At 53.4% G+C, this 14,442-nt stretch overlaps 1 protein-coding gene across 12 annotated transcripts in view; it reads right to left on the reverse strand.

The window, feature by feature from the left end:
• MPRIP (myosin phosphatase Rho interacting protein) overlaps positions 1 to 14,442 on the reverse strand; it is a 163,901-nt gene that overhangs the window by 132,696 nt on the left and 16,763 nt on the right. For all 12 annotated transcript variants that reach the window (XM_050966534.1, XM_050966541.1, XM_050966540.1 and 9 more), the window contains 2 exons: positions 9,484 to 9,561; positions 7,053 to 7,118 (listed from right to left, as the gene is read on the reverse strand). In XM_050966534.1, the coding sequence (XP_050822491.1) occupies positions 7,053 to 7,118; positions 9,484 to 9,561 (144 nt within the window). The remainder of the gene's footprint in view (positions 1 to 7,052; positions 7,119 to 9,483; positions 9,562 to 14,442) is intronic.

The following is a 14,442-nucleotide window of genomic DNA, read 5'->3' on the forward strand; positions in this document are numbered from 1 at the left end:
TTCTTCTCCCTTCCTCCAGGAGCCTCATCTGGACTCAGTTACAGAGAGCCGGCAGCTCCTTAATTTGCTGAATACTTTAATGGCGAGGTTGGAGGCCACATTGCACCAGCTTCCTCCCAAAGCAGATCACTCCCACGGCCGGGCTAGCACCTCTGGGTTCCCAGGTTCACACCAGATCCCTCCATAACCCAGGGAATCCGGTGCCTGGGGCTAGTCAAAGGGTTCTGCTTATCAGGCAAATGGGAGCAGGTCTGATAACGCTAGCCAACCTCCATGCACAGGGGCACCTGCAGCCAGGATGCAAAACCATCGCCAGGGTATCACCCCAGCCAACAGCCTGAGGTGCTGCAGACCAGTCCTGTGGACACCAGTGTGTTAACTACAGAGTGCCCTTTGTGGGGAGGAAGGGGAAACGAGAGGTGTTAGAAGGACCCAGCCACCCCCACACACATGCACCCAGCCTTTGGAAAGGCTTCAGAGGAGGGGTTCTACACAGGCCATCAATGAATCTAAACGACTTCTGTAATGGAGGGGATGGCGCCAGGTGGAGAACAGGAATCTCAGCTGTCCCTGGAGCATCTGCCTCGAGGCTGAGCGCAGCACAACCTCTGCTTTTTCAAGCACCTAAAGAGAACCACCCCTCCCCGCCTCAGCCTTGCAACAAGCAGGTCTGGCTCAGCACAGCTGCAATCCTGCTATAAACAAGCTACATTTGGAGGCCTCGATGCAGCTTTGATCATTTACTCTGCTTGAGGGGGGTGGTGAGCAGGGACCTCATCTTTTGGTGGGCTTGGGGTTTTTTTATTTATTTATTTTTTAAAAATATTTAAGTGACTCCTGATCCTTTAAGATTCTGGCCCTGCTTCCAACCCCCCTTGCCTACGCTCCCCCGAGCTGTGCCAAGTTCTGCTGGATGAAAGACAGCACCTTTGTGTTGCCCTCGTCTCCCGCTTGGGCCCGTTCCAAGCCCAGCTGCTGGAGAGAGGAGCTGGAATCTCCAACCACAGTTGCCGACTGAGTTTCCTCCTTCCTCTCCCCTGCAGCCAGGGAGAAGATGGGCCTTGGCCGAGCCTTGGGGAACAAGGAAGGAAAAACCCTCCTGACTAATGAAAGATGTTAATTCTGCCCCCTCCTCACACTCATGCCAGTCTCACTGCACACAGGTGGGGGGCTGGGATTCAAAATCCAAGCGACGTTCGCAGCTCCCCGGGCAGAGGAACTCCAGGACGCAGCTGGTGATGGAATCTGGGAATCACCCAAGACTACACTGAAATTACCAGAGAACCACAGCAAGTCCAACAGACCTGCACTCCTTGGGACCCCACTCTCTGTCTGCCTTCTCGTCTTTGCCGTTCCCCCACCCCCAACTCCAGCCAACCCTCGCAGAGTATCAGTAAAGCCAGAGGTACGTTAGAAGTTCAGGCCCTGATTCAGCAGAGCACTTACAGTAAAGCACCTGCTTGTGTGCTTTGCTGAATTGAGGCCTTAAGCCCTGGTACTTCATTTCCCATTTGCACAGCCTCTCTTCAGCTCACACCAGATTTTCCTTGTTCCTTAGAAGATAGAATCCACCCAGCTGAGCCTGGGGTCCTGGCTCAAACACCAAGAGAGCTTGCATAGGCAAGGAGAGTTTATTTTCCTCGCCACGGTTTTTACTGATAGGTGTGAGCTAGTGACCTTATGGCATAAAGGAGGGAAAACAGCCCAGCATATGAGACCCAGCAAAACAAGTGACTGTCAAAAGCAGCAAGGAATAAAATAAGGAACCCGTGTGCAATCTGCCTCTTGAGTGTAAGGAGCTGAAAGCTCCAGCCTGTGGCTTAGCCGGAGGTCTCCAAGGAATAATGCTTCAGGCGCAGTCCCACGTGTCTGACCCAAGGGGGTTCAGTGCGTGTCCCCTCTACCCCACAAAGCTACTGTCCTAGCAACCAAGCAAAGGGCCTTTTCTGGCAACATCCTGCAAGAACGAGTTGCACAAGGCAGGGGACTCAATGGAAACTTCCACTGCGATGCACGCGATTTAGCCAGGGCGACCTGCAGAAAATCCTTGCAGGAATTATCTGAGCCCACTGTAAGCATTCCTCCCAGCACGCAAGAAAGACAAAACCAGAGCAAGAGCAGCTCGGCACATTCTGACTCCTAGATAACCCAGCTCTGCTCCACCGAGGATAAATCTGCCCCTGGAACGAGGGCTCCAGGGTTACATGAACCCCCGTAGCTTACAGGAAGGGCCAGCTCAGAACAAGCTCGCTTTGGCGCTGGTGGGAGGGGAGGCAAGACAGGGTCCCCTTGTTCCTCAGAGTCTATGCACTAACAGATCTGGCATTGGATCCCAAAGGTTCAGGGACTGGCTGTTCTGCAAACAACTCCCTCAGGGTCAAGCAGAGGATGCTCAGCATGAAGTTTTCCCATACTCTGCACAGGGAGAAAGATCACCCTCCTCTTCCCTATCTCCTCCCTGCCTTTAGTCCTTGGCGTACCAGATAAATAACCCCTTTGTCTCCTCTTGGCCATGGCTTTGTCCTGAGACAGAACGTCCCTCTGCTCACAATCCCAGCAAAACATCCACCAGCCAGGCTGTGAGTCAAGCCCCAAACCACCTTCTCTCACCCTCGAACTCCCACCTGGCCAGTGCATGCAGGGACTCCAAGTAACTGGAGGGGGCGCTGTGCAGCAGGCCAAGAGGTCTGTCCATGTTTGTTCACCTAGGTAAGCAGAGGAGATGGATAGTCGGCAGGAGATCCCAGCAGAGCAGCAGTTGCCCCATAGCTCTCCCCACCACAGCTGTGTCCAGCGGTCTCACACAGACCAGGTGGGCTGGCAATCACCGGGCAGCCGCCCACAGGCTCTTGCATTGGAGCAGCAATACCTTTAAATCAGTCTCAATGCCGCCGGGGTGAAGAGGGATTACTCTTCGGGAAAGGCTGGGGGGCATTTTTGCAGAATGTGTCAGAGCAAGCTGGAGGGTGGGCTTTGAACCAGCCTGGGCAATGAGGAAGAAAGACAACTGCCTCCATCTGCTGACTTCAGTGGGTCTGGAATATCACACCCCAGATGTGGGGCAAGACATCCTCTTCACCCAGACTCAAGGTCTCCCATCAAGGACTCCCCACCGTAAAGCTCCTCCTCTCCCCACTGCGTGGTAGCTGAGAGCCTGGAGGAATAAAGCCCTCCGTCTACGTCACAGAGTCACAGCTACAGACCCCACCATTTAGCAGGTGGCATTGTGACTGCTTATAGCCCAGGGGCACTCAGCCAGCACACTCTGTCCATGGGGCAGAGCAATCGACACTAGCTTCCTACTGCTCCCTTCGACACTTGCTCGCTGCACTGCATGCTCCATCAGAGCTTTCCATGCTGGACATGGACGTCCCAGTGGTGCTCCTCCTGCTGCAAAAAACTTAAAACTGAAGACTGGGCCCCAGAGCCTGACCAGACACAGCAGGGAGAGATATTGCACCCAGCCACCACCCAAACCATGCTGGGGCCATCAAGCAAGACGTGAATGTTCAACATGAAAAAGCTGCCTCTTCTAGAGCGCGTTTCAACCATAGATCTTTTCTAAGGAGCATCCCCAACTGCATTTTACAGATGGGGAAACTGAGACACAGAGCAGTGACGTGACTTGTCCAAGGTCACCCAACAGGCCAGTGGCAGAGCTGGAAATAGACCCAGGAGTCCTAGTTCAGTGGTCTGTCCACTGCCAAGGCTGATCCTAGTTCTCGTGACATGTTACCAGAGCAATCTGAAGGCTAAAGGAATCTTTCACAAACCTGGAGATCACCCCACCTCTAAGAGAGGAGCCACACTGCTGAAAGTCAGGGTCTGGCACATTCCTTTAGGCACCACTGGTTAGTTTTAAGGAACTCTGTGATAGAATAAGAGCAGGACCAGGAGTTCACGCCGAGCGGGCACCTTCGCCTCGACCCCTTTCTCTGCCATATACTCTGCTCCAGCAAGAGGGAGGTTTTAGAGCTGGCCGAGAGCAGTAAAGCCAGCCAGCCGAAGAACCGATAAGACACTTGCGTGTGGGAAGTTGTCTTGGGTCTGCGCAGAGGGATCCAGCTTACCCATAGACCCAGACTTCTATTACACACATTCACATGCATTTCCCTTGCTTTCTACTTGTTTGTTTTTCCATCTTTTCCCTTTAAGCCCTGCCAGCCCAGGAGGTGCCTGGGGAATTGTGGTTTGATCTCTTTGCCCTTCACATTTCACCAAGCACCGTTCCCCTGCAGCACAGAGTGTCCTGGGCCACTAGCACTTCCAGCCAGCAATTGCACACCCAATTCCCTTCAGCACCTGAATGCAGGAGTTCAGACCTACCATCCTCCTGGCAGCATAGGCCAGGACAGGGTACAGAGCTGGGAGTCAGCAATTCTGTTCCTGACTGGCCGGGTGACCTCTGAGCAGGTCACGCCACCCCTCTGTGCCTCAGTTTCCCACGCTCTTGACAAAGAGGGCTGCTTGTGCAGTCTGAAGTTGCAACCAACTCCCATGACTAAACAGCATTCCTCTTTGGCTAGAGCTACTAACACAATAATGTGATGGGAATCCCAGTCATCTCAGACCAAGCATGTTAAACCCCATGGGGGAGAGTGCCCAAGGGGGTGAGTTCTGTTGGACGGTGCTGGCTAGAGTGGCCAGTCCCTTCCACACAGATAAGGAGCCTCGTTCAGGCCTCGGGACTCAAGCTAGCTGCAACAGAGCGAACATGCGCTGCACCATGTAAACCAGGACATGCACTGGTACAAACTGGAGTAGGCTGCTACACTGGACCAGTGTGAACAATGTTTGCACCAGCACAGCTAACACTGGGGGCTGAAGCCCCAATACAGGCAAAGCCTCGGTTACATGGACTAGTCCTAAGCACCCCAGAGAGCGTGGGGCTGCATCATGCTCCCAGGAAACCAGCACGGGCCACCCTCAGCCCTACACAAGCTCTCGAGACACCGGCAACACCAAGAAATTCAGAGACTACACACTTTGTGCCATAGCCACTGGGCCATGTTGCGACCCAGCATCGCCAGCCCATTGACCAATGGGATCACAACTATACAGGGCCTATGAAAATAGACCAGCTTTGTTACAGCTTTTAAAGGCCTTCTGAATAGGGCCAGTGGAGCCACTAAGCAAGCAGAGAGTTTCCCAGCATCCCACTAATCCTCCCTCCTTGGCCCTGGGTCTTCCTAGGATTTGGGTCTCTTCTCTATAAGCCAGCAGAGCACAGCCTTCCTTTTGTATCCCCCTGACATATTACCCCAGCGAGGAGCCAGGTTGCTGAGATACTACAAATGTATTGTAAGGCTCTGCTGCTCCTGCCTGAGCAGTGTAAATTATTTAGGGGACTTGGATCAACCCCCAGAAGAGAAAAGAAAGAGCGAGAGAGACAGACAGACACACTTAGGAAGTTGTATTCTTTGTTTTCACATGCAGGCCCAAATTCTTGCAAATAATTGCCTCCAGGATGTCCCTCCACGGAATGAGGGGGGGTTGGCAGGGAAGCCATTCCAGGACAGAGCCCCACAGAGTGGAGGTGAAGTGTCTGCAGGGAGTGTGGAATGCAAGGACCATTCCCCCGAAAGGCAGGGTTGTGAGCTATCCCACCGCTGGACCTGGCTGGGAGCTGCCACTAAACAGCAATTCAGGGGCGGGGGAGAGCCCAATTTGCAGACAGTAAGTGGGGCACAGTCAGGTTTAGAGCATGAATCCACCACCTCTGGCACCCTCTGGGTACAAGCCATTGTATAACAGCATGTCACCCAGCCCACTCTGCCCCGGGGGCAGGGGAGAGCTGGGAAGCTAAAAGGCGCCCTCCGCCCCAGACACCTACAGTGTGCCTGAGCATCTCACACACTGCCCCAGACCCGGCCCCTGCCCCATGACATGCATGTACTTGCACACACAGCCTCAACACGCATGTCTTTGCGCAGCCCGTCACATGCACAAACACACCCCAGCACACCTCCCCCTTGGAGCTGGAAAGCGCTAAGCCCAGCACAGAGAGAGACAAAACCCACGGGCTTGTTGAACTCTAGAGGATAAAAGCCGCAGCCCCAGCCCCAGCCAATCATGCTGGAGCCAGCCAAAGGACCCAGATCTGCAGCCACGCTCGCACAGGAGAGAAGGGAGAGGGTTTTCATGTAGAACGGAGCCCTGCCGCCCAGATCACAGGAATCCAGGTCCTCGAGAAGGAGAGAGAAGCAGGCAAACATACTAGCTGACCTACTTTTTCTGGGCACTGCTACAGAACGGTCTGAGCCTCCGCAGTCACAATCCTCCAACAACCAAAGACACCCCGCAAGGAAACCAAGAGACTCTAGGAACAGGTAGGATCCCTGGAACGGGGCCACGCTGTCTCAGTCCAGGCCTCCTGGGGCGCTCCCATTCCCCTCCATCCAGCCGGAGAGCAAGCATTTGGGATCATGGTGGGGGTGGGCACGCCATCCATTTCCCACTGCCTCATGAGAGCCTGAGGCACACACCCCGTCTCCTCCCCCCCTTCCCTCCACACACAGAGCGCCCATTTGGGCCAGCCCCTCGTCCTACCCAGTAAGGGACCTGTGGGTCGGTAGCAATAGCTTCTCTAGGGCCAGCCCAGACACGGACTGTGACGCACCCCGAACAAGCTAGACTCAGCGCTTCAGGCTCTGCCCCATTTCCGCCAAGGCCAGCCAACGCCAGCCCCACACACACTGGGGCGGGGTCCCCCAGCACAGAGTCCAGGGGAGCAGGCTACTAGCGACCCCCACCGAAGCCCAGCACAGCCACTCTGCTCCTCAGGCCCCCAGGCTGCGTAGCGCAGGGCTGCTTGCCAAGCTCCGCCATGGTCTGGCAAAGCCCAGCCACATCCAATGTTGCTCCCGGCAATCGCAGTCCTCAATGCGCCAGCTGCCATGGGCTTTGCACAACCACCACAGGGAAGGCTGTGGCCCGTCTACAGCCCTCCACCTCAGAGACGAGGCCCATAGCAGCACTGAGGAGGCAGCCACCACACCAGGGAAATAAACAGGGAGCAGGGGGAATGTCCACCTCCAGGAGGCGCCACTTACCATCTCGTCCAGGGCGTAGCGCAGCAGACCATGTTCGTAGAGGATGAAGAACCGGCGCTGCCATTTCTGGAAGAGAAGACACGGCAGTTGGTAAACAGAGCTCCTTTCCCCTCTCATGCTGGCCAGAGAGCTGCTATGGATCAAGTCAGCTTCCTCTCTAGGTCTGGCCATTGGGAGAAAGGAGCTGGATCCTTCCACAAAAGGAGAGCTCAGCCACATGACACAACCCAGCATCCACATCATCCCCAGAATGCTCTACTGCCGGCCATATACGGATAAGCAGCAGAAGGGACCCAGCGCGATGCTGGGTGGGCTACAGAACCACAGCCGGCATGGGGTTCCCAGGGAGTGGAAGGTGACCCCAGGGAAGCGAGACACTGCCAAAGCGTGCATGCCAGGGGACGCTGTACTCCGGCCGAGTACTTGGACGACTCTAGCACCACCCTGGTTTTCAAAGGCAATCTAGCTGGCCATCTGGAGCCGGGTTCCCCTGAAACCAACCCTGCTCGAGCGGCAGCCTGCCCAAACCTGGCCATGTTATAACAGACATGCTCTCAGGCATGCACTCAATGTGTGGCGTACACACCAGGCCATGGGAGCCGTTTGCCCTGCAAACACCACCTAGCACACCTTGGCATGCGTTACCTTTCGGCATGCTCAGGGATGGCACTGTATCGTTAATGGGCGGAGACGGATAGCGGCGGCTCTAGAAAGCACGTTCCCCCTCGGGTGACCTTGCCAGGGCTCCGTGGGAGGCCCTCGCTCACACCAGTCTGAGTTTTCTAAAGCTGATTTACTGTCTGACTTCCTTACATGGGCATCCAAAGTAGTGCTGGGTTATTTGCAGCCAGATCCTGAGTTATGTCAGCTGCATCTCAGATAACACAGGAAGTGGCTCAGAAGGATTTGCTCCAAGGCGAGGTGGCATAGATTAGAGGAGCACGTGCTGGTGCCAGGCGGATGTACAGAGAGGGGGAGAGCAGAGGCTGGAACATCCCATCACTGGGCGGAGACGCAAGAGCCTGGTGCAAACCTGGGCCCCTTAGACTGGAAACGCGATTCCTTCCCGCAAGCAGAGCTCTTCTTCCCCTCCGGAAACCCACCACCAGCCTCCACTCTGTCTAGGGTGCATTATCCCAGCCTACCAGACTTTCGGCCCCCTCCCCTGAATTTATTCAAGCATGTCCTATGCTTGCAGCATTAGGGGAAAATTCAGTATGCCTAGGGCCCAAAGAAGCTCCATAGAAACTGGAAGATTCCTCCACCTCACCCTTATTCTCAGCATGCAGATCTCAGGCAGCCTTGCCCCACCGTCCCGGGTGAATTATAGTCTCACATCTCCTGTGCTCCAGCAGGGATGAGGAATGGGGCTGTCCCCGCCCCAGATCCCCAGCCTTCACACAGCTGGGAGCTGGAGAATCTCACTTGGGCTGTGTCTCCTTAACACAAAGATGGTTCTTTCTTACAGTCTTGTGGGGTGCCTAACCAACCCCAATTAGCCTGCCCCTGCCACCCTACTGAATGGCATCACTAGAATGCTCCAGGACAATGAGGCAGACACAGGCAGGAGTCACCTACTCCATCAAACATCTGCCAAGACCCCACATGTTTGCAGGCAGCCTAAGCAGTCTAATGGCTCTGCACTGCCATTTGCCACCACATCTATGCCATTTGCCTGTAGACTTGCTTGGCACTGTGCTGCCCTGCCCTGTACGATTTACTGCCCTGACTAAGGGACACGTGATCATTAGAGATGGGTCCCCAGCAACCCTCCAAACTCCCTCAAAGCTGCGGGGGGAGGTGTCAAACTTGGGATCCAGATTCTGTGGCTTGAGCCCAACTCAGTAATAATTTATTATTATGGCTCATGTTACAAACATGGCCTTGGACACCATCCCACTCACAGCACTTCCCTTCTCAGGCCGAGACCCTAGCATTGTACTGGCAACTACAGCCACCACCTACCTAGAGAAGCGGTCTCAGCACCGTACCTAGAGCTCTCGGTACAACTCTGCAGCTGGAAGGACGGAAAGCCAGCATCCGCTGCACACAGTCTGCTGGCCACCAGCAGAACTGCTTTTACCTTTCCGATGGGAAGATCTCTCTTAACCCATTCGCTGCTGGATCTCTCCCACCTACAGGGGACTATTCCATTACCACCTACAGCACACACAGGGGGCATTGCTCTTCCGCCTGATTTCCTCGGGACGCCAAGCATCAGCCAATGCATCTCCCAGCAAACCGAAGCACGTGCAGTGGGACTGGATTACTGCTGAACACGTGGGAGAGATGAGCTTGGGACGATGAAGGAGCAACAAACTTCCCAGAATGCCTCTCTGCACTTCCAATCCATGCGCCCTCCTCCATCCCCTCCCATGCTCCATCTGCCACAACAGCTAGAGTAGAAAAAGAAAGATTTTGCTTTCCTTACCCGGGAACGGTGCACAGGGTTGTCAAAGTCCGTCCCTTCTGGTGCCAGCAGCAGCCAACCACCGTAGATGGGCTTTGCCTACGAAGGAACAGAAGAGAACCTGTCAGCTGGAGTCTTAAGGAGACAGACCCACTCCCTCAAATATGGCGAGTCCATGTTTACTAGAGAATTCTGGGTGGGACCCAGCGTGTCCTCAGGACGTCAGGAACACTGGACACGTCCATTAAAGTTTTACGCCCTCAACCCAGCTGTCTGGAGGCCCAGGGCAGAAGCAGCTTTACGATTCACACTCCTTGGCCCTGAGTCGGCTAATCAATGCGAGAAAGAGGAAATCTACATAAAGTCCCTCTCCTGACATAGTTCTTATGCAAGACACTCGTCAAGGAAGCCCATCTGGAATCAGATGAAACCAAGCTCTACTGAAGAGTTGGCTCTTATTCACAGAAGAGAACACCAGCAGCTTTATCAGCGCGGCCAGGTCCAATACTGAACAGTGTTCCCAAACTCACTCTTCTCCATAGTGAGTTCCAACATCCAGCAACCTGGCACAGAAGAGGGCCACTCCTAGTCACTTCACACTGGGAAGCGGCTCATTTAGCTGATAACAGCAAAAGGAGGAGAAAGAATAACTGGAAAAACTACCTGCATCACCACAGAAATCAGCAGAAGAAAATCTTAGCTCCCCTCCCAGAATCATCATCTTTAATGGAGGAACTAAACACTGCTAAAGGGAAGTCCTTGTTCCACTGCTTTTAGGACCATAGGACTGACCCTCCTGGGTCGGAGTCCAGGCCTCTGATATCACAGGCAACCCCAGTATACAAGGCCAGTCACCCCACTACTGAATGGCCAGAAGGGTCAGGCTGCAAAACACATTCTCCCCAAATCATCCTTCCAACACTTTCCTTCCTACCAGCTGAATATGCTACTCCCAGACCACAAGTGACTTACTGGACATGAAGATGGTGGACATCAGAATCACGGTGAGCAACGTGCCAGGGCATTGTCACCATATAGAAAACATGGTCTTGTTTACACAAATATTCACTTTGCAGCAAGGTGGGGTGTAAATCTACCCCGCACTAGCCTGCTGCCGCGTACTAACTGTCCATGGGGACCCTGCTGATGTGCACTAACAGTTCCTGGCCTTCAGAAGGGAGCTTAGGCCCAAAAATATCTAAGAATCCGTTCAAACCCTTTTCAAGTGACATCAACGTGAAATCTAGACTAAATTGTTTCAGGACTAACACTCCCATGGGCCATTCATGTCAGTTTTTATGGTTTTGCAACACTTAAAAAAAAAATCTCCTCTGGAAAAATCCACACAAACGACAGGAAAAATTGCCTGTGCACCTGAAGCTGCCAAAGGCATGAAGTGCGTAAAGTTTGCAAACTGGAAACGAAATGAAGACGCCTCTTAATTGCTTATGAACTGAAAAAGATAAAAATCTCTTCTCCAATCTCCTTCAGTGGCACATTAAATATCAGGCGTTGCTTGTAACAACAGGGAAAACAAGAGCTCATGACTGTCTGAAATTAAGGTGACAGTCCCTTTAAGAGGTTTTTTGTTTGTTTGTTTTAAATAAAACAAAATATAATGTTAAATTAAAAAATTTGTGCACAGTTTGGTTTCAAGGCTGAATTTCAAACATTCCTCTGCAGCATCCCGCTGCCTTCCCGAACTCTGCTACTGAGGTGCAGCCTTAAACATTCGAGACACAGCTCCTGAATTTCCTCCCCACTTTCCTATAGTCACAGCTGATGATTTTACCTGTGATTCTAGCTTACAAGGACCCCTGCCCCTTACAGAGGCAGTGCACTGCAGCGGTAGGGAAAAGGACCATCGTTTTCTTCTGCATTTGTTCGTACAGCACCTGGCACAATGGGGCACTAGTGCCGTGCCAATAAGACGACCACCCTCCCCCCAGGACGAGACCTTTCCTAAATCGTTTCTCCTCTGCGCGTCACTTTCCCTATTCATGAAGTGGGACATGTACCCAACTCTGGAAAGTGCTTTGGAGACCTTGACCAAAGTGCTAGAATTCCCCACCTCAAGCCAAGCTTTGACCAAATTCCAGCACTCTTTCCTTCACAACCCATCCCTCCCCTGGGCCATACCTGGATTCCTGCACCCCCTTCCTGCAGCCCCTTCAAAGCTCTGGCACCAAGACCACCTCTCCTTCCGATCATGTCTCCTGGCTTCCTAGGTCCTGTCACTGTAGCGCCCGCTCTCCTTCCACAGCAGGTACTAAACGTGCACCCTCACTTCCAGAACTCTGCACAGCCACACCCCTAGCCTACACTTCTTTCCCAATCTCCTCCCACGCCCTCGACTCTCGTAACTCCCCTTCTTGCCACTCCTTCCACTTAGTAATAACTGGGAGGTGGTTCTGTCTGCCCGGCAGCCTCCCCCAGAGATATCTCCTGATGATCCACCTGTTCTTATTCCAGGCAGCACCCAGCCTATGAACTGCATGTCCCCCCATCCCCCAACTCTGTTTCCCTCTTCCACCTGCAGAGATTCTGATTTATTCTACACCTGTTGCCTCCGGACCAGAACTGTGACCACACAGAGCACGTTACCAATAGGGAAAAGTCTCTGCAACCCGAACATTGTGCTGTAGCAGCTCAATACTGCAGGCAAAATGTGGAAAGTGGGCCGCTCAATTTCACTTTTTGAATTCCTCCCAGTTTGGACAGGAAGAATAAAGTGGCAGAATGGAAGCTAGAGTTTTAAATTCCATCCTCCACCCATCTGAAGTGTTCATTAGTAGCAGAGAGGAAGGATTATCCAGTGGTCAGACACTAGCATGGCTCTTGAGACCCCCAGGTTTGATTTCTTGCTCTTTCACAGATTTCCTGTGTGATCTCGAGTAAGTCACTTATTCTGTGCATCAGCTGTCCACCTGTGAAATGGGGTATCAACACTGCCCTACTCACAGCGGTGCTGGGTGAGTAAATACACTGAAGGTTGTGAGGTGCTCAGACACTGCAGTAATGGGGCCACGTGATGCACCCAAGATAGATGGATAGATAGTAACAAGACAGAAGGAAATTTTTCCTTCTTTATCACAGTAGAATGTGAATATTTGGCAAGAATTGTACTCCATGTCAAACAACTCTCTTCTCCCGGAAGAACAGCTGTAGCATCAGCCCATTCAACCGCATTAGGAGGTGTGACACCAGCCCTTTTCCTACCTTCTCTATACAGAGAGCAGTAACTGCCGAGCTAGTTGTACAGGATTTTGTAAGTGCCTCCATACTGTAGCCCTGCAACAGTCTCGCCTTGTTTCTTCCATAAAAAAAGAAATTTGAAGAGGGTGATTTTTTTTTTAACCCAACCACCTGCCATGCCTTCATTCTCATCTCACCTGTAACACGATCTAATCACTGAAAGTTGAAGCTAGACAAATTCAGGCCGGAAACAAGTTGTACATTTTTAACAGTGAGGGTAGTTAGCCATCGGAACAACTTACCAAGGATCGTGGTGGATTCTCCATCACTGACAATGTTTAAGTCCAGATTAGATGTTTTTCTAAAAAAGCTCTGCTCTAGGAATTAGATTGGGGACCTTCTCTGGCCTGTGCTGTACAGGAGGTCAGACAAGATCAGGGGTGGGCAAACTTTTTGGGCCAAGGGTCACATCTGGGTGGGGAAATTGTATGCAAGGCCGGGGGTTGAGGTGGGGGAGAGGGTGCGGCGTGCAGGAAGGGGCTCAGGGCAAGAGATTGGGACACAGGAGGGGTTAAGGTATATGAGGGGGCTCAGAGCAGGGGCTGAGGTGCAGGAGGGGGCAGGGTACAGCAGGGGGCTCAGGGCAGGAAGCTGGGGTGCAAGGTGTACAAGGGGGCTCAGGGCAGGAAGCTGGGGTGCAGGAGGGGTGCAAGGTGCAGGCAGGGGGCTTGGCAGGGAGTTGGGGGTGGGATACAGGAGGGGTTCAGGCTCTGGGGTGGCAGTGGCACGCACCAGGGCCAGGGCAGGCTCCCTGCCTGTCTGCCCTATCCCCGGCCCCGCGCCACTCCAGGAAGCGCTGCAGCCCCTGGAGGAGGGGAGGCGGAGGGCTCCGCATGTGCTGTCCTTGCCACACCTCCAGGTACCTCCCCCAAAGCTCCCATTGGCCGTGGTTCCCCATTACCGGCCAATGGGAGCTGCAGGGGGCGGTGCCTGGAGGCTAGGGCAATGCATGGAGCCCTCTCCACCCCACCCCAGGGGCCACAGGGACGTGGTGCCAGCGGCGCTGCAGGCCGAATCCAAAGCCCTGAGGGGCTGGATCCAGCCCGCAGGCCATAGTTTGCCCACCCCTGGACTAGATGATCACAATGGTCCCCTCTGGCATTGGAATCTCTCAGCCTGACATTTGACAGAGACATTGGTGCCGACAGAAGCTCCTGGTTGCACAGCAATCACCTAGATCTGGTTCTTCACTTCAACCAACACAACAGCAAAGAGAAGAACAAAGGCTGGCAGGCGAACGGCTTACTCAGCAAAACCACCACTTGCGGTCCTAGCCCATTTCTCTCCCTTGCCAGGCATTCCCCAGGGATGTCCTGATGGTGAGTTCAGGGCATCACATCCACTTATGTGGCAACTGGACTGCATTAGATCGAACCACAGAACCCATTAGGAAGAACCGGGATCGGGAGCAGGTAGGTGAAGAAGCCAAATATAAATGCCTTTGGGTAGCTGCAGAGGCGATGACTGAAAGCAATCAGCCAGGCAAATTAGCAGCAGCTCGCTTGGAAGAAAAGACACTTGGATCTGCACTGTGGAATGGGGAGCTTAGCTCTAGAGAGATCTCAGCCTGACTGCTCAGAAAAAGCTACAGTAGTGTTCATCTGCCAGACACTACCAGAGACACTGACAATGTCGATTCCCCTTGCACCCTACCAAGGCACTTCAATACCCAGAGGAACATTTCACAGTGCCCAGCAGCTCTGCATGCTGATTATGCTTTGCAGT

This window comes from Gopherus flavomarginatus, chromosome 9, assembly GCF_025201925.1.
Source record: "Gopherus flavomarginatus isolate rGopFla2 chromosome 9, rGopFla2.mat.asm, whole genome shotgun sequence".
In the NCBI taxonomy this organism is placed as follows: Eukaryota; Metazoa; Chordata; order Testudines; family Testudinidae; genus Gopherus; species Gopherus flavomarginatus.